Below are 23,674 nucleotides of genomic sequence, written 5' to 3'. Positions count from 1 at the left end.
ATGGGTTAACTAGCGCAGGTTCTTTCTGTGGGAACTTGTGGGCACCCAGATTTCAGAAGCCACTTACCCTACAGAAGAGATGCATATAACACTGGAGACCCTGAAAAGACTCAGACTCCAGGACTCATGAATGTTTTCAGTCATGGATGAAAATGCATTGTCCTAGTCACTGTGATATGTGCAGGTAGTGTGGGCATGAATATCAGCTTTTGTTTATATTTGTTCAACATGATTCAGTATATCTTACAAGGGTCTCATGTTTACAGCTGAGGAATTAAATAATATTCTAATTTTTTTTAAAACGTTTTACTTTATTTTTATTTGTTCTAATTGGTTATAGATGGCAATAGAATGTATTTTCACATATTATACATATATAAAGTGTAAATTCCCATTTTTCTGGTTGTACAGGATGTATTATTACATTGGTCATGTATTCATATATACACATAGGAAACTATGTCCAGTTCATTCTACTGTCTTTCCTCTTACCATTCCTCATCCCTTCCCTTCATTCCCCTTTGTCTACTCTGAAGTATCTTTATTATTCCTCACCCCTTACCCTTATTTTGAGTTAGCATTCACATATCAGAGGGAACATTCAGCCTTTCTGATTTTAGGATTGGTTCATTTCACTTAAGATGATAGTGTCCAGTTTCATCCATTTATTCATAAATGCCAAAATTTCCTTCCCTTTATGGCAAATAATATTCGATTGTGTATATATACACCATATTTTCTTTATCCATTTATCTGTTTTAGGGCACCTAGGCTGTTTCCATAGTTTATATATTGTGAATTGAACTACTATAAACATTGATAGCTGCATAATGATAGCATACTGATTTTAAGATCTTTGGGTATAAACTGAGGAGTAGGATAGCCAGGTCAAATGGTGGTTCCATTCCTCGTTTTCTGAGGAATCTCCATACATTTTTCCTGAGTAGTTGCACCAATTTGCAATTCCCCCAGCAATGTATGTACCTTTTCCCCACATCATCAATAACATTGATTCTTGCCTGTATTCTTGCATCATCAAAGCTTGCCATTGTGACTTGAGTGTGATGAAATCTCAGTGTAGTTTTAATTTTAATTTTCCTAACTACTAGAGATGTTGAATATTTTTTCATAATTTTGACAGTTCCAGATCCCAAGATAGACAATAAGTGCCATTCTACAGCCTGGAAACTTTCATACATAGGAATGTAACTCATCGCACAGTATAGGTTGCTAATTTCCAACTCCAGCACAATTTGTAATTAAATATAGACTGGGATAAAATCAAGCAGTTATGTTTATTTCTGTGGGGATAAGATAAATTGTGTATATTGCTTAATATATATATATATATATATATATATATATATATATATATATATATATATATATATATATTGGAAAGCAATAGTATAGAAATTTGAAAAAAACTTACATTTTCTGATTAATAGAGAATTATAAAATAAACTATACTAGACTGTGTGCATTATGAAGTCATTAAAATTTATAAAACTTTAATATATTAAATTTTAATCATTATTTCTTCATTCCTTTCTTCCTTATTTCTTCGACCGGTGAGGAATAGGCAATGTATGTCCTTTTGTGGTTTTCTGTAGGTTTAATGAAAACTGATTTTCCACCTTCATGTAGTTCTCTTAAGTGAAATGACTGTTTATTTCCTGCAGATTCTCTTTTTTCCACAGGTCAAGCTCCACTTGCCCTTCTATTCAGAAAGAGTAAGACAAACATTCTTCCCTACTCCATTGCAGATCAGAAAATATTATTCTCCTCTTCATCATGAGTGTACCCAAATCCACCAACACATGTAGAGTTTTCTTTTGATTACCCTTTCTCTAATTTTATCTCAAAAAATTAATCCAAAATACTTGAAACCTTTTTTATTGATTTTATTTTTTAAATACATGACAGTGGAATGCATTACAATTCTTATTACACATATACAGCACAATTTTCATATCTTTTTATATATAGTATGTTCATGCCAATTCATGTCTGTACACATGTATTATTTTTGCAATACAATTCTTATTACACATATATGACACAATTTTTCATATCTCTGTATATAAAGTATGTTGATCCCAATTTGAGTCTTCATACATGTACTTTGAATAATGATGTCCATCACATTCCACCATCCTTACTAACCCCCTGCCCTCTCCCTTTTCCTCCCACCCCTCTTCCCTAGCTACATTTCATAGAATCCTCCCATGCTCCCCCTCCCTATTCTGCTATGAGTCAGCCTCTTTATATCAGAGAAAATATTCAGCATATGTTTTCATGGGATTGGCTAACTTCACTTAGCATTATCTTCTTCAACACCATCCATTTACCTACAAATGCCATGATTTTATCCACTTTTGTTGCTGAGTAAAATTCCATTGTGTATATATGCCACATATTTTTATCCATTCATCCACAGATGAATTTGCTGCTGTAAACATTGATGTAGCTGTGTCCCTGTGGTATGCTGTTTTTATGTCTTTTGGAAATAGTCTGAGGAGAGGGATAGCTAGGTCAAATTATGGTTCCATTCCCAGATTTCCAAGGAATATCCATACTGTTTTCCATATTGGCTGCACCAATTTGCAGTCCTGCCAGCAATGTATGAGTGTACCTTTTTTTCCACATCCTCGCCAACACTTATTGTTGTTTGTCTTCATAGCTCCCAGTCTGACTGGAGTTATATGATATCTTTTTTTATTGGTTGTTCAAAACATTACAAAGCTCTTGACATATCATATTTCATACATTGGATTCAAGTGGGTTATGAACTCCCATTTTTACCCCAAATACAGATTGCAGAATCACATAGGTTACACATCCACATTTTACATAATGCCATATTAGTAACTGTTGTATTCTGCTACCTTTCCTATCCTCTACTATCCCCCCTCCCTTCCCCTCACATCTTCTCTCTCTACCCCATCTACTGTAAATTCATTTCTCTCCTTGTTTTTTTTTCCCATTCCCCTCACAACCTCTTATATGTAATTTTGTATAACAATGAGGGTCTCCTTCCATTTCCATGCAATTTCCCTTTTCTCTCCCTTTCCCTCCCACCTCATGTCTCTGTTTAATGTTAATCTTTTCCTCCTGCTCTTCCTCCCTGCTCTGTTCTTAGTTGCTCTCATTATATAAAAGAAGACATTTGGCATTTGTTTTTTAGGGATTGGCTAGCTTCACTTAGCATAATCTGCTCTAGAGCCATCCATTTCCCTGCAAATTCCACGATTTTGTCATTTTTTAGTGCTGCATAATACTCCATGGTGTATAAATGCCACATTTTTTTTTTATCCATTCATCTATTGAAGGGCATCTAGGTTGGTTCCACAGTCTAGATATTGTGAATTGTGCTGCTATGAACATGGATGAGTAGTTTTGATTTGCATTTCTCTGATTGTAGAGATGATGAGCATGTTTTCATATGTTTGTTGATTGATTTTATAGCCTCTGCTGAGAAGTGTCTGCTCAGGTCCTTGGCCATTTATTCATTGGGTTATTTGTTTTTTAGGTGTTTAGCTTTTTGAGTTCTTTATATAACCTAGAGATTAGTGCCTTATCTGATGTGTGAGGGGTAAAAATTTGCTCCCAAGATGTAGGCTCTCTGTTCACCTCACAGATTGTTTCTTTTGCTGAGAAGAAATTTTTTTAGTTTGATTTCATCTCATTTATTGATTCTGGGTTTTAATTCTTGCACTATAGGAGTTCTTATTAAGGAAGTTGGGGTCTAATCCCACATGATGAAGATTAGGGACTACTTTTTCTTCTATTAGACGCAGAGTCTTTGGTTTAATTCCTAGGTACTTGATCCATTTTGAGTTAAGTTTTGTGCAAGGTGAGAGATAGGGGGGTAAATTTTATTTTGTTGTATATGGATTTCCTTTAGACCCAGCAACATGAAACAATCTGTATTGCAGATAGAAAATAAGCATGTGATGATGAAACTGCAAATCTTTGCAACTCTGGAAAGCAGTCTGAAGGTTCCTCACAAAACATGGAATGGAACCACCATTTGACCCAGTTATCTCTTTCTCAGTTTATACCCCAAGCACTTAAAATCAGCATACTACAGTGATGCAGCCACATCAATGTTTATAGCAGCTCAATTCACAATAGCTAAACTATGAGACCAACCTAGCTGCCCTTAAACAGATGAAGGGACAAAGAAAGTGTGGTACATATACACAATGGAATATTACTTAGGCTTAAAGAAGAATGAAATTATGACTTTGCAGGTAAATGTATGAAACTTGAGACTATCATTCTAAGTGAAATAAGCCAGTTACAAAAAGAAAACGCCAAATGTTCTGTCTGATATGGGTTGCTAACACTTAGGAAGGGATAGTAAGTGGGGTAAGTGTAGACGTTCATTGTATTAGAAATAGGGGAATGAAGGGAAAGGAGGTAATAAGAATAATAAAGACAGCTGTGTTCATAAATTAATAAATGACCACTATAGCTCCACATCATGTTCAACCACAAGAATGGGATCACAATGTAATGGGTTGTACCCCATGTATGAAAAATATGCTTTACTGTAATGCATATCTAAAAACAACCAATAAAAACAATGAGCACATGAAACAACACTAAATCTCATCTGTCTGTGTATAATAAAGTAGCAATGAAATCTGCTACACATCTATGGGATGATTTAAATATTCCACAAAAGCATTGAAGTGAAAATAAATGTATTATACCAAAACTGTATGTTCACTGTGAAATCCAGATGCCTTAACATAATGTGTAAATCAAAAGAAATAATGACATATGCTCAGCTAGCATGAGCTCACCCATTCTCTAAGGCCAGTCTGTGGATAGTAATAGATACACAAAAATTAAGAAGTTTAAAAAGCAAATAGAAAGAAAAATGAAACCAGCTCTTACATGTTAATCTGCAGAGACAACAGGAATATTTACATGTATAATTCAATACTACTATATTAAAGATAATGCACTTACAGAATTCAGTGTATAATTTGAAATTACAGTTTCTAGATCCTGATGGGTAGAGATACTGACCACTACTAAAATTATATTACATATACAATTATGCATAATTTATAATTTAAATAAACTATTATTGTATATTGACATAATGATACTATGGGATATCACCTTCATGGGATTCAACTTCTGTGAATATTCAACTTCTGTGCCATACCTCCTTTACTGGTGATAATTGAAAATTTTATTATTTTTAGGATTAATATAAATTGTCGAGACTTTTTTGTTTTGACTTTTGAAGTTCCTCTGAGCATTATGTAATGGGAGATAATTATGGCATACCACTAATGTAAACCAGAATCTGATGTGTTATTTTATAAACAGTGAGGTTCTTGACCAGTGAAATGACATAAACTTGGAACCCCTACAGATGAGAAACATGTCCCACTACCTCATATGGTTGTTTTATTGTCACAGTACTAATTTCATATCCAGGATAGTAAAAATTGTTCTCGTCCTCAGACTGGAATCCAGGGATTTACAAATACACTACATTGGTTGAGACATCTTATATCCAGAAACTCAATTGAGGAACCCAAGCCCCAGCTGTTTGTCTGAGTCTGACTCAGATACAAGTTTGTCTGAGTAGTGCTCAGATACAAGTCCTGCTAGTACCACTACAGGTATTATTTTTTACCAACAGTAGATCTCTGTTCAGAATGCTGGTGAGTCTGGTTGTTGATCCTAGAGATGCAGAGCAAGGGAGTGGCTGTGTCAGCACAGGCAAAGAGAGGGAACCTGCAAGCATGGACCCATCACAGTGAAAGGCAGGGGCAGGGGATCAGTGACTTGAGTATTTCAGGCAGAGGGGAATGACTCGGGCTAGGGGCCTGCCCTAGGTCTCTGAGGCCTGTACCTGATTGAGCATTGAGAGAATCCTGGAAGTAGGAATAGAGTTCAGGCCATGGTAGACACAGCTCCTTCTTAGGCCTCACTCTAAAAGCTCCAATTCCCTCGACCTCTTATACCAGCTCCATTGGTTTCCCAGAGTTGGGGCTACTCATGCAATGTCCCTATTTCCTGTATCTTCCCCATGGTAATCACAGTGTCTGGGTCCCTGACCCAGGGATGGTGGCATGATAAACTAGCTTACATAGTAATTGAAGCTTAGGGGAAAAAATTCTGGGACCACACAAATGTCCATGTGCATGAACTCTGCTCATCTGTGCATCTGTTTATTTTCCTAAAATGACTGCTGCATTGACTGAAACATGTTTAATCTGGACCATGCACATCATTATATTTTGTATTAGAGCATCACCTCTGGGGAAATTATAGACAAAATGAGGACAAAGAGTACTGGCAGGGGGATTCGTGGGTGTGTGTGATGAGAGCAGAAAACAGAAACAGAAAAGGGGTGAAATGTCAAGTGCCTGTTACTGTGACTCCTGGGCCCAATGAATCTCATATGGGAGAGCAGCAGGTAGTCCATAGAGCAAGATGTGGGAAATACAATACCCGTTTTCAGATTCACAAAGGAGAGGCCAGGTGGAAGAGAAGGATGAAGGGAATTTTTTTGTAAATATGTCAAAAATATTATATATTTGTACATATGTCAAAAAATTATTTAGAAAGTTCAGAGACAAACACTGCTTCAGGAGTTTATTCTCCTCAAATAGGAATAATGTTAAAGTTAAATTAACATCTAATATGGAAATTAGATGAGTCTTTCATTTTTCTTCCACTCATTTATTCTTTAAGAATAAATAAGGTATTTCACATGCATCAGACACTACAGATACCTAGAGTATTAACGTAGTGGCTCCAGGTTAAGGAGCAGCAGGAGTCAGGCACATGGGGAGAGGAGATGGCCCAAAATGACACTCCAGGCCTGAGGAACATTCTCCTCATGCAAGTTAGGAAAGAGGGGTATCTCAGTGGTTGCAGGGCCTGCAGATAGCAAGGGCTCAAAAGCTTTGAAAGAACTCAACTTTGACTTCATGTTGAGTTCATATAGGGGAGTACAGAGAAGCGAATAGGCACAACCCCTGTCCTGAAGTTAAATGCATCACCAAAGCTGGTTGGAGCACCCAGGAAATACCCATCACATGTCTTACAGGGAATCTTACATGGAAAGAAAATGTAATGTCAGTTTTCTGCCCTTAGCCAGCTCCAGGAAATGCTAACTTCTGGGGTAATTAGTCCAGGATCCTACTGTGGGAACCAGTGTCCCTCTGATGGCTACCCAGGTTACAGGAGCCACTCAGCCAGCAGAGACTCTAGGCCCTGCTTGTGGTCAGAGGATCGTCCTATCCAATCCTTTCTCCCCCTGCTCCTCTCACAGGTGTCAGAAATGTGATCTGAAGGTGTCTATCTATTCTCCTCCAGCTCCTTTCCATTTTGTCTCCTCCTAAATCATTATCTTATCTAACATTTGCATCTGCTTTTCACAGTTGTTAAACTAAAAAAAATAAGTCAGTTTAGAGAGAAATGTAATTTAAGGGGAAAACATGTTCTTGTTTGGTTGATTGATATAAATTTATAAAAATTCACTGTAAGATTTTTTTATAAAATTGATAATCCAAATATAACTTACATATATGTATGAGTTCATTTAAATGTAGGTAGTATATTTACTTATCAGATCTGCCATACAAACACATATGTGTGAGCACATACAGAATGAGAAAAAGAAAATAAAAGAAAGAGCAATTATTCTTACAGATCATAGGTATTACTATATTTCTTTCAAGCTACCACCTTCTACATGAGTTAATTTAGAATAAGTAAATATATCTCAAAGACCATTATTATATAAACCACATCTAATGCAGACACTAAAATAAAATATACTATTTTATGATTTCCTATTATCACTTCATGTTTACCCAGCAATGGAAGGCATTGAAGGAATCATGTGCCCTACTCTTCCATTAATGCAGCCACAGATCCTGATGACAAATTAGCATCCACTGAGAACACATACTTCCTTCTGGCCTGTTTCTCCCAGAATGCATCATGCACACCAGCTAACTTTAGGGCTACATGGAGATGCCACAGACTCCAGCTGGTGTAATCTCTACAAGGAGGGAAAACTTTCAGGTTTGCCAGGAGGTTCTATGTTTTGAAGACTGATTGAGAGCTCCACCAAATTACCTTTTGCAGACTAGCAAATGTACTGGAAAAACTGGTTTGAGAGTCTGTATTGTTGTGGGATTAATTTCCATTCATACACATGAGAACTTTTTAGCAGCTATATTATTTATTTAAACCACAAAATGTTAAAAGTAGATCAAAGATTAATAAGAGCAACATAAGATAGCAATAATAAACACATATCAGGAATTTAACCTATATAGAGTTTCCTTTTTTCTCATTGTGTATTACCTCAACACAATAGTTTATAATATCATTTTCTATGGATAAAGCAAAAAACTAACTCATACTGAATTTTCACACATATCTCCTTTACCTGTCAGCATTGAGTACAATAGGCTTTGTTCATTTCCATGTATAATCTTCAGTTCTACACCTTTGTGTGCTTCATCAGAAGAGTCAGCCCAGCAGATGATAGAAGAGTGTTTGGAAGTCAGACTTCTATGGGAGTTTCCAGTAATGCATATACTAGATATTCCTGTGATCCACTAAAATATACAGATATTCATATGACCCACTGAAATATTCAGATATTCATATTACCTACTGAAATTATGCTTACAAAGAACTTTTGCAGATATACATCCCATCTTGTGGCTGACATTTGAAATTAGATCATTGTTCCTTGCAATGACTTGATATTTTTTTTATAAAGTTGGAGAGAAAGTTTTTTTATTTTTTGAGACAGAGAGAGAGAGAGTGAGAGAGGGAGACACGTTTTTTAATATTTATTTATTAGTTTTCGGCAGACACAACATGTTTGTTCGTATGTGGTGCTGAGGATCGAACCCGGGCTGCACGCATGCCAGGCGAGCGCACTACCACTTGAGCCACATCCCCAGCCTAGACTTGATATTTTTATATGGAAATAATTGAGACATGGATGGTGATTCTGGCTGCATATTAATCATAAATCACCACAACTAAATTAATAACATAATTAGAAAGGAAAATTGTATTATATTTTAATCATAAAAAATATAAGAGCAATTTTGCTGTTATAATTTAAAAGCAAAGTAAGCAATCATTTGATCTCCATAATCAAATTGTTGTATGAGAAAAGACTAACCATCACTTGTTAGTATTTTGAGTGAGAAAATTCTTTAAGGTAGGGGAGGATTCTCTGAATTTTCCTGATGGTTATCTATTTGGAGATAAGTTCCTCTGCTCCTCCTCCCAACCAAAGAAGGAGAATAGAAACTTAGTGTAGTAGGAGGCACACTGATCAATTAGACAGGGTGAGGCACATGGCATGATCCACTGGTAGGACAAGGAGTCATGCAGCAGAAGCATCTTCCCATGAAAAGTGTTGAATATTTTCACCCTCTCAATCTCCTTCCACCCTGTAAAGTATAAGACATTATGAGCACATGAAGAGGTTTTGGTTGTACTTCCTCATAGGTTTAGGTCACTGTGCGGCCACTACCCATATAGAGTGAGCAGTGATAATCAGCCTCATCATCAGTCAGAGCCCCTGTGATGGTGAGGGCAGCTTTGTTTCCAAGGATGGAACAAGAGAATCGATCAGGGACCCCAGAGGGGTGGTTGTTTGTGCTGTAGATAAGTGGGCGAGGAGCAAGTCCTGGATTCTGCTGGTACCAGCCTGGGTAGGAACTGGTAGAGACTGACCGAGAACTAAGCCCACAGGTGAGTGTCACCGTCCCACCTGGAGATACAGAGAGTGTGGGCTCCTGGATCACAGTCGTCTGAGAATCCACCACTAAAAGCAATAAGAGACAGTTATTGTTATTAAGAGAGGTCCTCCTAAAACAGAGCTTTTATGTAGGCACCCACAGGATTCATTACCCTCCCCTGACCTGAACCATAAGAGAGGAACACCAGTAGAACCATCATCCAGGCCATGGTGGGGATCTTCACAAGCACTTAGTGTCCTCAAACTCCTCACTTTGAGTTTGGCATTTTAAGGCCTCTTCAGACTCAGGTTTTTCATGCAAATCAAACTTCCTTTCTCGTCCTGCCCCAGTGTTCAGCCTGGTGTCCTCTGAAGGAGATCATGAAAAAAGCAGGTGCTGGGGACTCTCACATAGACCAGTGACTATAGGGAACTGAGACACGTGAGTCATAGTTGATGTCTTTCATAAGATCAGCTTCCTCACACTTCTTCAATCCAGCCACAAATTTCATCTTTTGAAAGTCAGAGATAGAATAAAAACAAGAGTGAATTCTCCATGTCTACCTAGTTCATCTATTTTATCACACACCCAGGCCTTCCTGGTGAACATTTCTTTCCTCTCCAGTAAATGAATGTTGTTCCCCTTGAGTTAACTCTCAGGCCCTTTTTCTTCAGCATAGATTCAATTTTGACACTCCAGAGCCAGTATTGTGGGAATCTCCATAGCCAGGTCCAGAGAGTTAGGGGTCTCCCACTGACTGAGTATAGAAACTGTCTCAAGTAGCCTCAGTAGAACCCCAGGTTGAGATTACAGACACCCACAGCAGCAGCACAAGGTTTGGGAAGCCATCTGCCTCTGCTCTAAGAAGTCATCAGTTATATGGCTTTAGCACAGGTGTAACTACAGAATTTGAGATAAAGTATGAGATTCTTCCCAGCATCAAAAATAAGAAAAAAAAATAAAATCATGTTCAACATACTTGAAAACAAAATTAAGAATATTTATGATCAAATTAATGTGAACTTCTCTACCATTTTAAGACACTTCCACTTTTCAAGATGATTAGAAATAATAAATGAGGGTACTTGGGGAGTTCATAATGAAATTCCTTCAATTCCCTTTTGAAGTACAATTTTCTTTTTAAAAATGGTGGTCATAACTTCAAACTAAAATAGAATTTCTAAATTGCTCATAATTATTATATTATATTTTCATTGTTATTATTTTTTCTTTCCAAATCATTTATGTTTTTGTGTGTGTTTTAAGAGATCTACTTATATTAGAAATAATGCTTCACATTAAATTTGGTTATGGCCAGTAGTCAAAAGAATCTGATAGAGTGTCCATACACAGATTTATTTATGTGTGTTTGTAATGCAAAGATAAAGAGGACGATCTGAAAGTTTAGTGACAAAGAAAGAGAAATGCTACTTTTAATACATAAAAACCTTAATATTATCAGTTTTTATGAGTTACATTAAAACTCACTGAAAGAAAATTACAAATTATTCAGATGCAATGTAAAACCAGGAAAAAAATGGGTTAACGTATTTATCACATATTTAAATACAGATGAATTAGGAAATCACAGTGACCAGCAAATAATCCTAACTTCTGCAGTGAGCACTGTCTGCCTCTGTAATTGTGTCAGTCATTCTCATAGAAATATGAATAAATAGTTTTCTCCTGTGAAGTCCACTTGGCAATAAGGAGCCAGAGGTAAAATGAGAAATAGGAAACCTGGGAACAAAGAAGATTCACGGTACCAGGAGCTCATGTCAGCAACGCAAAAACAGCTTCCTTGTGTGTACAGGTGATACTGCTTAATTCAGATAAGTGTTTAATTTGGGCTGTGCATTTTATCCCTGAAGGACCATACTGATATATGCTACAAAGTATGGAAATCCGCAGTGTATTGATTAGTCCCATTGAAGTCCAATTGAGGTAGGTCCTGTGACTTCATCTTTTCACCCTACAGTGGCTCAAGTCCAACTTCTGAGACCTTAGAGGCTATCTCCCTGATTATGACATCTGACATTTTTCTCATAATTCTTATATCTGCTGACACTTCAAAGTCCATGTTCAGCATCCTTCATAGATTTCACACACACACTAATAATAATAATAATAATAATAATACTATCATCATATTTTTAGTCCAAATCTTTCCTGTTGGTCAAGATAAGTCTTTCTCAGTCTATTATGAATTCCACTTCCTAACATACTGTGAAACTGTGGGTACATTTTGAGTATCTGCCAAAAGTCTATACATATAGGCTTCCTCTCAGGGTGGTAGTACCAGAAGGTACTACCTGGTGATAGTACATTGTGAGAGGGGGTAGGGCCTTGTGGGAAAGCCTTAGTTTATTGGAGGTATGTCCACAAATATGGTGGTTATATAACACACTGTTTCTTCCCTCCCCCTCTAAATGTCCTGGCTTAAGATGTGAGCTTTTACCTTTGTCACCCTTCCCCATCTTATCATGTGTTTTCCAGTGTCTAAAACACATTTGGCTACCCATGCCAGCCTTAAACTTAAACTTCTAAATCCATGTATCAAAATAAACCTCTCTTTACTTTATGTGAACCATTTGTTGTCTATATTTATTTTTACTAAAACCAAGTCAACTAATACTCATAAAGTGATATTTTTTTGCATTTTTCTCCATAAACTACATAGGCTCTAATTTCCTATTTTCAGTATTGAGACCTGATTTCCTCTTATTTTCTCTCCAGATAGTCTTCTAGTTTGCTTCTTTATCTAATTTTTATCCTACTCTGTGACCACTTTTCCATTCTGCCTGGACAGCAGGCCTAAATGATCAATCAAACAGGGTGGAAAGATGAAATAGGAAGCAAAGGTGTAGGTCAAATCCTAATGCTCATGTGGCTTCTGGGGACCCAGGTGCAGGAAAGTCACACTTTGTTCAGAACACCTTCTGCACAGAGATGTAAAGCCTTTTTGGTTTGGTGCAGAGCCCTGTCCTGTCATGAGTAGTGCAACATCTCCCCCTGCTGGCCTCTGGTTCTGGGTCTTTAACCCCTTTCACAACCTGGCAAGAACAAATGAAACTTTTTTATTTTATTTCCCTGCAAGTAAAACAACCCTTGTTTTTTGTGCTGAGAACTTTTCTTTCCAGTTTCTAATGGTCTCCAGAACTCTAAATGCACTGTTTATGGTAATACATATTTCAGAATTACCTGGTATATATTTGGCTATGCTTCAGCCAGGTACCTTTGGTTTTTCCCAGTGTATGAAACGTTTAAACAATGTTTAAAGGCTAAAGTTCAGGAGGGGTCACAACAGTAGTAATTCTGTCTGTGCTGCTCTTAGAGGTTTTCTTAATGTCAGGTGGCTGCTTTCTGAGAGTCTCCCTTTGTGTTCTCGCTAACCGCACTCTACCAGACTTTTCTTCAGATGTCTGTTTTCCCTATGAGAATATAATATTATCAGGGGATGAGTGTTTTCTGCTTTGATTGCTCCTCTGTGCTCTAATTTGCCCTTGAATATCAAAATCTGACAAAATCAATTTTATTTGGAATCCAATATGTATGTTATATTATTCTAATTTTATATTTTTTTCCATATGAGTGGATATAAAATAATATTGCCATGAGGGATATTTCCATATGAGTGATATAAAATAATATTGCCATGAATATAAATTACTGTTTTTTAGTACTTCTACAACTGCTCAATTAAGCAATAATTATGAATTTTTATATCAGAAGAAGTGTTCCTAATCAGGTTCATTTGTTAAAGCTACATGGATTTAAAGGTGGGTAGGTTTACAAAGTCTAGGTCTAAAAAATCCTGATACTTATCCAACATCATTTCACCTGAAGATTATTCAGAGAAAAGCATAACTTTGAGGCTTGACAGGGAGAAATGAGCATGGTAGGGGTTGGAGAGCTATATCTTATTGGATAAGGTCCATTCTTCATCATGGAATCTAAAGCCACACAGGAGTGAAATCTGAAGAGAAAATGAGGCACAGATTTTCTATGTTTTCAGATCTCAGGGAAGATGAGCCCAGCCTGGGAAAGGACCAATAGACCTGAAGTGGGTTGCAGAATCCAAACACAGTGTGTGTTGTTCATAGGCAGAGACAGAGCAATCATGAGGCACACAGGAGAAGTGATATTATGTCAATTCACCCTAGGTTGAAGATCTTTTGCATTGATAATGTATCCAAATGTGAATAAGAAAAGAGTGTGTTTGGGGCAGGGGAGGAAAGGGATAATCAGCCTTTTTTCATTCTGTTTTTCAGTTTGAAACCCAGAGGAAATCAAGGAGGGGCTACTGACAGAAATTTGGCCCAAGTTTAGGACTGAATCCTTGATGACTAATCACTTATATCTTTATATAAAGTCACAGATCTAGGACTTCTCAAAGGAAATCCTGTGTACCAGTTGCCACAGTAAGCTCCAAATCTTCATTTGCTTTCTGTGTAAAATAAAATGACCTCAGGTTGTGAGATAGAGTATATATATGTACATGTGTACACATATATATACAGCATGTGTGTGGGAATTTCTGCTCCCTGAAGGTTCACAATCTACTTCTAAGATCTGGAATTTTGAAACCCACAATGGGTGTTAGAGGATAAAAGGAGAGATTTCAGTTCCAATGTTCTGAGAAAAACCTTCCTATGAAAGTCCACATTATCCTGAGTGGTGTCACATTGAGGATATTGTCATCCTTGGACTTATTTCACTCAACATCCCAGGAGGACTCTCAGAGTTTTATAATTAATGGTGGAGCCTCGGGAGATCCAACATGGTGGCAGGCGCTGAGAGATCAATTCTGCGACCTCTTCAGCTGCGCGGGCAAATGGAGTCTTAAACCGACTGAATGCTGTTTGCTCAGGATCACTTGTCAATGCTGGGCTGAAGTGGACCTAAGGCGACCGGTTTGCTCCCTTCAGAGCCCACACGGAGCTCGGAGTGGTGAATTCAGTCTGCCTGTGCGCAGTCTCTGGTTGATTGTCTGCATCTCACCACCAAACCATCGCGTCTCAGCGCTACAGATGCTCCAGCGGAATAGAGAAACAACTCTTTGGTTTCTCTGTGAATCTTTTGAGGTGATGCCAAGCGAGTTTCCATAGGCAGCCAGCCCAGAATTGAGGTGGGACCTGGGAGAGTCGGACCGGATCCACCCTTCGCATCTGATACCCCGGCAAAGAGAACCAATGGCAGCTTTTCACATTGGAGCCATCATGGCAGAGAACTGATGTCACCAGAATTCAGCGGAGGGGATAGCTTCATTGAAACTGGCGATTGCAGGTGTGTGACCCCTAGGCCCATCATCTCCACACAGCAGGGAAATCTCAAGAGCCCCCCACAGCTCTCCCATGAGTGTGATTGTCAGACTGAGGGAGTCAGGAACGGTGCCTGACCCCTGGCTACCGCTCCCACCAGCGCTGACAACCGAGGTCTCTTGCACCAACTTCTGGGGGCATGCCTATCGGAGGGAAGCAGGGAAAATAAGCTGATGGTTCCCAGCCCTGTGCTCCACAACCTTGGGGTCTGGGGGAATGGCAAACAGAGAGAGTGTTCCCAGTTATTCAAGAAAATAAGGCTCCCGGGAGCAGCAGACCCGGCATGTAGCAAGTTTTGTGGTGAACACCACCAGTGAGTGGGGCCTGGCTGGAGGAAAAGTGGAGAAGTGGCTGGAGACCAGGAAAAGCCCTGGTGACCAGGATTGGAGAGCCACCCAGAGGGGGAGGAGGAGCCGCCTTACAGGGATTGGTTCCTGCGTATTGAAAGGAGAAGTTTGGCCCAGTGGGCACAGCTCCACCTACTGGAAGAAAAGTTAATCAAACTTTAAGACTGCATTATTTTTGTTTGTTTTTGTTTTATTGTTTGTTTGTTTTTTGTCTTTTCATTTCTTTTCAATTTCCTTAGTCCCCTTTTCTTAAATTGTACCGATTTACTCTCATTATCTTTAGTGACTTTTTTCCTCCCCTTCTAATACCTTTCCTCCCAAACATTATGACGCTGTTTATATGTAATTTACTAAATGTGTATAGGTAAATGCTCCAAGGTGTTATATAGTGCTACCAATTCCCTAGCTACCCCCATATACTCCGGACCATTCTCCGGTTAATATCCCTCATCAGTAGAGCAATCTTCCAAGGTTGCCAATATATACCAACCTCAATACCATCACATCACTCAACATAAACATAAGTCCCAAGACCAAACCACAGATAACTATATGCAATCAGAATCCATTCACAGTTTAGGAAATGAATGAATCTGCTTTAAAGTGCAATAAAATTCATCATCTCTAGTCATAGTCTCCCATCACAAAGGAGAGACCCCTGAGATACACAAAGCCAAAATAAATTTATAGGAGTAAAGAGTAACTCAGCAGTAAAAGAGAGCTGGAAGTAACATGAGCATCATGAAAAAGCAAGGAAGAAAAGGAGTACAAACAATGCAGGACACCCTAAATCTACAGGAGAACCTAGATGCATCAGAAAAAATGGTCAAATAAAGAACTCAAGGAATACCTTAGACAGATGGAATGGAATCTTAAAGAGGACATGAGACAGCAAATTCAAACAATGAAAGAACACATTGAAAATGAATTACATAAACAGATTCTAGAAGCAAATAAGTAATTTTGCCAGGAGATAGAGATTATTAAAAAATTTCAAACAATAAGTCTAGAAATGAAGAAACTATAAACCAAATTGAAAACGCAAACAAGAGTATCACTAGCAGAGTGGAGCAAGTAGAAGTCAGACCGTCAGACAATGAAGACAAAATGTATCATCTTGAAAAGAGTCTAGCCAACTCAGAAAGCCTGGAAAGAAACCACAAGAAAAACATCCAAGAGATATAGGATAACATAAAAAAACCAAACTTAAGAGTAATCGGGATAGAGGAAGGTATAGAGGTCCAAACCAAGAGAATGAGCATTCTATTGAATGAAATAATTTTAGAAAACTTTCAGATATAAAAAAGGAAATGGATGTACAAATTCTAGATGCATACAGGACACCAGGCATACAAAATCACAGTAAACCAACCCCAAGACACATTGTTATGATGATATCCAATATACAGAACAAAGAGAGAATATTAAAAGCTACAAGAGAAAGGAGGCAGATTACATTCGGTGGTAAACCAATTAGGTTAATGGGGGATTTTTCATCACAGATGCTGAAAGCAAGAAGATCCTGGAACAACATATTTCAAACACTGAAAGACAATCGATGCCAACCAAGAATTTTGTATCCAGCAAAATTAAGCTTCAGTATGACAAAGAAATAAAAATCTTTCATGATAAACAAAAGTTAAAAGAATTCTCAGCCAGAAAACAAGCACTGCAAAACATCTTGAGCAAAACACCACATGAGGAAGAAATGAAAAACAACAACCAAAACCAACAGTGGGAAGTACCTCAGTAAAGCGAGAGTGGGGGGGGGAGAAGCTAATCATGGAGAAACAAACCAAATTAAAAAAAAAAAGATGAATAATCAAACATGACTGAAAGTACATCCATATATCAATAGTAACCCTCAATGTTAATGCCTTAAAATCACCAATAAAGTGACATAAGCTGGTAACCTGGATTAAAAAAAAAAACAGACCCAACAATATGCTGCCTGCAGGAGACACATCTGATTGGAAAAGACATGCACAGGCTGAAGGTGAAAGGTTGGGAAAAATCATGCCAAGCACACGGTGCTCGGAAGCAAGGAGGGGTGGCCATCCTCATATCAAATAAAATTGACTTCAAGACTAAGTTAATAAAAAGGAATAAGGAAGGACATTATATACTGTTAAAAAGAACCATTCACCAACAAGACATAACAATTTCCAATATATATGCACCAAATAATGGTGCTACAATGTTCATAAAACAAACTCTCCTCAAGTTCAAGAATTAAATAGACCACAACACAATAATTATGGGTGATGTCAACACACCTTTCTCACCATTGGACAAACCCTTCAAACAAAAGTTGAATAAAGAAACTATAGAACTCAATAACAAAATCAATAACCTAGACTTAACTTATATATATATATATAATATATATCAACCATCATCAAGTTGATATACTTCTTTCTCAGCAGCACATGGATCCTTCTTAAAGATAGACCATGTATTATGCCATAGGGCAACCCTTAAATATAAAGGTGTGGATATAATACCATGCATCTTATCTGACCATAATGGAATGAAACTGGAAATCAATAATAAAAGAAGGAAGGAAAAATCCTACATCACATGGAAAATGAACAATATGTTACTGAATGATAAATGGGTTACAGAAGACATAAAGGAGGAAATCAAAAAATTCTTGGAGATAAATGAAAATACAGACACAACATATCAGAATCTATGGGACACAATGAAAGCAGTTTTAAAAGGGAAATTCATTGCCTGGAGTTCATTCCTCAAAAAAAGAAAAAAAAAAACAACAAATAAATGAGCTCACACTTCATCTCAAAACCCTAGAAAAGGAAGAGCAAAACAACAGCAAATGTAGCAGGAGGCAAGAAATAATTAAAATCAGAGCGGAAATTAATGAAATTGAAACAAAAGAAGCTATTGAAAAAATTGACAAAACTAGAAGTTGGTTCTTCAAAAAAATAAATAAGATCGACAGACCCTTAGCCATGCTAATGAAGAGAAGAAGAGAAAGAACTCAAATTACTAGCATACAGGATGAAAAAGGCAATATCAAAACAGACACTACAGAAATACAGAAGATAATTAGAAATTATTTGAAACCCTATATTCCAATAAAACAGAAGACAGTGAAGACATTCATAAATTTCTTAAGTCATATGATTTGCCCAGATTGAGTCAGGAGGATACACACAATTTAAACAGACCAATATCAATGGAGGAAATAGAAGCTATCAAAAGACTACCAAACAAGAAAAGCCCAGGATCGGATGAGTATACAATGGAGTGTTACAAAACCTTTAAAGAAGAATTAATACCAATATTTTTCAAGTTATTTCAGGAAATAGAAAAAGAGGGAGTTCTTCCAAATTCATTCTATGAGGCCAACTTCACACTGATTCTGAAACCTCACAAAGACACTTCGAAGAAAGAAAACTACAAACCAATATCTCTAATGAACCTAGATGCAAAAATCCTCAATAAAATTCTGGTGAATCAGATACAAAAACATATCAAAAAAATTGTGCACCACAATCAAGTAGGATTCATCCCTGGGATGCGAAGCTGGTTCAATATATATGGAAATCAATAAATCTTATTCACCACATCAATAGACTTACATATAAGAACCATACGATCATCTTGATAGATGCAGAAAAAGCATTCGACAAAGTACAGCTTTGTTCAAAATGTATAAAAACCTGGGATAACAACAACTTAGCTCAACATTCTAAAAGCTATCTATGCAAAGCCTCAGGCTAGCATCATTCTAAATGGAGATAAATTGAAGGCATTCCCTCTAAAATATGGAACAAGACAGGGATGCCCTCTCTCACCACTTCTATTCAATATATTTCTTGAAATACTGGCCAGAGCAATTAGACAGATGAAAGAAATTAAAGGCATAAAGATAGAAAAGAAGAACTTAAATTATCACTATTTGCAGGAGACATGATCCTATACCTAGCAGGCCCAAATGATTCTACAAAGAAACTAGAGCTAATAAATGAATTCAGCAAAGTGGCAGGATATAAAATCAACACGCATAAATCAAAGGCATTCCTGTATATCAGCGACAAATCTTCTGTAATGGAAATGAGGACAACAACCCCATTCACAATATCCTCAAAAAAATAAATAAATAAAATACTTGGGAATAAACCTAACAAAAGAGGTGAAAGATTTATACAATGAAAACTACAGAACCCTAAAGAGAGAAATAGAAAAAGATCTTAGAAGGTGGAAAAATATACCCTGTTCATGGATAGGCAGAACTAACATCATCAAAATGGTGATCTTTCCAAAAGTTTTCTATAGGTTTAATGCATTGCCAATCAAAATACAAACGGAATTCCTTGTAGAAGAAGATAAAGCAATCATGAAAATCATCTGGAAAAATAAAAGACCCAGAATAGCAGAAGCAATTCTAAGCAGGAAGAGTGAAACAGGCGGTATAGCGATACCAGACTTCAAACTATACTACAGAGCAATAGTAACAAAAACAGCATGGTACTGGTACCAAAACAGGCAGGTGAACAAATGGTACAGAATAGAGGACACAGAGACCAATCCACAAAATTACAACTATCTTATATTGGACAAAGTTGCTAAAAGCATGCAATGGAGAAAGGATAACATCTTCAACAAATGGTGCTGAGAAAGCTGGAAATACATATGCAACAAAATGAATCTGAATCCCTTTCTCTTGCCATGCACAAAAGTTAACTCAAAATGGATCAAGGAGCTTGATATTAAAACAGAGACTCTGTGTCTGATAGAAGAAAAAGTTGGCTCTAATCTACATATTGTGTGGTCGGGCTCCAAATTCCTTAATAGGACACCTATAGCACAAGAGTTAAAACAAGAATCAAGAAATGGGACTTAGTCAAACTAAAAAGATTTTTTCTCAGCAAGAGAAACAATAAGAGAGGTAAATAGGGAGCCTACATCCTGGGAACAAATTTTTACTCCTCACACTTCAGCTAGAGCCCTAATATCCAGAGTATACAAAGAACTCAAAAAATTAAACAATAAGAAAACAAATAACCCAATCAACAAATGGGCCAAGGACCTGAACAGACACTTCTCAGAGGAGGACATACAATCAATCAACAAGTACACGAAAAAATGCTCACCATCTCTAGCAGTCAGAGAAATGCAAATCAAAACCACCCTAAGATACCATCTCACTCCAGTAAGAATGGCAACCATTACAAAGTCAAACAACAACAAGTGCTGGTGAGGATGTGGGGAAAAGGGTACACTTGTACATTGCTGGTGGGACTGCAAATTGGTGCGGCCAGTTTGGAAAGCAGTATGGAGATTCCTGGGAAAGCTGGGAATGGAACCACCATTTGACCCAGCTATTCCCCTTCTCAGACTATTCCCCAAAGACCTTAAAAGAGCATACTATTGGGATATAGCTACATCGATGTACATAGCAGCACAATTTACAATAGCTAGACTGTGGAACCAACCTAGATGCCCTTCAATAGATGAGTGGATTAAAAATGTGGCATTTATACACAATGGAGTATCACTCAGCACTAAAAAGTGATAAAATCATGGCATTTACAGGGAAATGGATGGCATTAGAGCAGATTATGCTAAGTGAAGCTAGCCAATTCCTAAAAACATATGCCAACTCTCTTCTTTGATATAATGAGGGCAACTCAGTACAGAGCATGGAGGAAGAGCATGAGAAGAAGATTACCATTAAACAGAGATGAGAGGTGGGAGGGAAAGGGAGAGAGAAGGGAAATTGCATGGAAATGGAAGGAGACACTCATTGTTATACAAAATTATATATAAGAGGAAGTGAGGGAAAGGGAAAAAAATGAGAGAGAAATGAATTACAGTAGATGGGGTAGAGAGAGAAGATGGGAGGGGAAGGGAGAGGAGGGAGGATAGTAGAGGATAGGAAAGGCAGCAGAATACAACATACACTAGTATGGCAGTATGTAAAAACTTGGATGTGTAACCAGTGTGATTCAGCAATCTGTATATGGGGTAAAAATAGGAGTTCATAACCCACTTGAATCAAATATATGAAATATGATATGTCAAGAGCTTTGTAATGTTTTAAACAACTAATAAAAAAATGGTGGAGCCTCACCTTCAGTCACTCAGGTGCCTCAAAAAAGTTTGCTGGTTTCACTTCCAAACTCCTTAACACATCCCTACCCCAATGCCTAGCATTTAATACTTGAAATCAAAACTGAAGGTGCAGGTCGCCCCCAAGGGAATCAGGCTGGGCCTTGGCCTGGAATTTCTCTGATGCCTCCATCTTCCAAAACCATTTCACATCTTAGTGTCTCAATCCCTGAGAGCCTGTTACAGTGTAGAGCACAAACAACTGGAAACAAACGAGGTGGGATCTTCTCTGCCCCCTTAAAAAGAAGAGCCCATGCTGTAGAGAGATGTCCTTCTGATGGAAGGGTCTATGGCTCATGGCCAACAAGATAACTGATTTACTTTTATTTCCAGGAGAACAAATATATCTCAACAGGATCTGGTTAAAAATGCAGATCACCTTATGGATCATAATAAAATGTTTGAATGTTATCATATTTATTGTTGTTATTATTTGGTTTGCATTTGATTTTGGTGTTTATTTATTTTCAGTTTTCCTGAGATTTCAGAAACTGATTAGAAAATTTAGAGGATACCACTCTGACATATAACTTAGGTATAGTCTAAAAACTTGAGGAGGCTAATTTTTTGTACTACTGCTCTATCTCCCTATGTTCCTATGAGGAAAATTAACATGTCCAATGACACAGTAATAGTCAGCCCCATCCTCAGGCTGCAGCCCCAAAATGAGCAAAAATGATGAATTTGTTGAGATATCTTTGGATCCAGAGAAGAGACCAAGAACCTCAGAGCAATGGAGATTACACAAATTTGAGTAGAATGTCAGGGAAACTCTAGAAAGGTTCCCCATCTTGTGCGGGTACCACTGGATCCATTTCTTAGCAACATTGAAGGCATTGCTCAGGGTGCATATGAGTCTGATAGATGCTTCTGGAGTTGCAGAAAGGGAGGGTGGCTGAGTCATCCCAGGCTGGGAAAAGAACCTGAAAACACAGACATTCATAAGTACTTGAATAGGAACCATATTTAAAATACTGGTCATCTGAACTAGAAGAACTGACATGGGATAGGAGCTGTCTTGAGTCTCTGAGATCTGTCCCTATCTGTGTAATGGGGAAGTAGCAGGAGGAGTAAGGTTACATACAGGCCATGGTAGAATAGTGCTTGATCTCAAAATAGGGACTCTATGACCCCAGGCTTTTCTTATCCTCTCTGCTGCCCATGGGGAAAAGGACTGGCTATTCCTATAAATTAAACTTATCTTCATGCATTCTCAGATTACATCTGATCTCTAATTCATGAGCTTAGAGAGGATTTGAGGGTAAAGGATGCTGAGGGTGATGCCTGTTCAGAGTTTCACCATAGGAAATGTCATTGACAGATCATGTATTGGAAACCTTGCACAGGATCCTGCTCAAGAGCCATCAACAGGCCCTGAGAGCTCCAGACTGAAGATCTCCTTGAGGAGCTCAGGAGGCAGCTCATTCTCTATTAGACCTGAGGCTAGTGGGTCTCAGCCAGCTGTGAGAAACACAATGGAATACCCTGCACATCTCTTCTTCACCACCTTGTCACAGGTCAATCTTTAGGGTCCTCACAGATGAATGCCACAGAATTTTCTACCATTATTAGATATATTGCTTTGCCAGGAATGCCTGTGTAATAAGTTGCACATAAACACAATTTCATTAATATTAGCATGCTTTTTGTCATTTTAGAATTATGCACTATAGGGAAGAAACATTCACAATTATGTGAATGTTATAAGCTCTAGCACATCTTCCCTCTCTACCTCATCTGCTGTTGTTCAATTCTCTCCCTTGTTCCCCCACCCTTTCCCCTCACAACCTCTTATATATAATTTGGTGTAACATTGAGGGTCTCCTACCATTTCCATACGATTTCCCTTCTCTCTCCCTTTCTCTCCCCCCACTCGTCTCTGTTTAATGTTAATCTTTTCCTCATGCTCTTCCTCCCTGTTATGTTCTTACTTGCTCTCTTTATATCAAGGAAGATATTTGGCATTTGTTTTTTAAGGATTGGCTAGCTTCGCTTAGCATAATCTGCTCTAATGCCATCCATTTCCCTGCAAATTCCATGATTTTGTCATTTTTTAGTGATGTGTAATACTCCATTGTATATAAATGCCACATTTTTTTATCCATTCATC

General features: G+C 37.7%; 1 gene segment (V, D, J or C); it reads right to left on the bottom strand.

Annotated features, from left to right (window-relative positions):
- Window positions 1-9,491: 9,491 nt before the first annotated feature.
- On the bottom strand, window positions 9,492-10,030 carry LOC124109031 (immunoglobulin lambda variable 8-61-like). The segment is given in 2 exon segments: window positions 9,492-9,844; window positions 9,942-10,030. Coding segments are annotated over 2 exon segments (363 nt in total).
- Between the last annotated feature and the right edge of the window lie 13,644 nt (window positions 10,031-23,674).

The sequence above is a fragment of the Marmota monax genome, unplaced genomic scaffold (assembly GCF_021218885.2).
Source record: "Marmota monax isolate L192 unplaced genomic scaffold, Marmota_monax_Labrador192_F-V1.1 WCK01_AAM20220418_F8-fsc02133, whole genome shotgun sequence".
Lineage (NCBI taxonomy): Eukaryota > Metazoa > Chordata > Mammalia > Rodentia > Sciuridae > Marmota > Marmota monax.
Note: the sequence above shows the minus strand (reverse complement) of the source record. Positions and strands in the feature narration are given on the sequence as shown.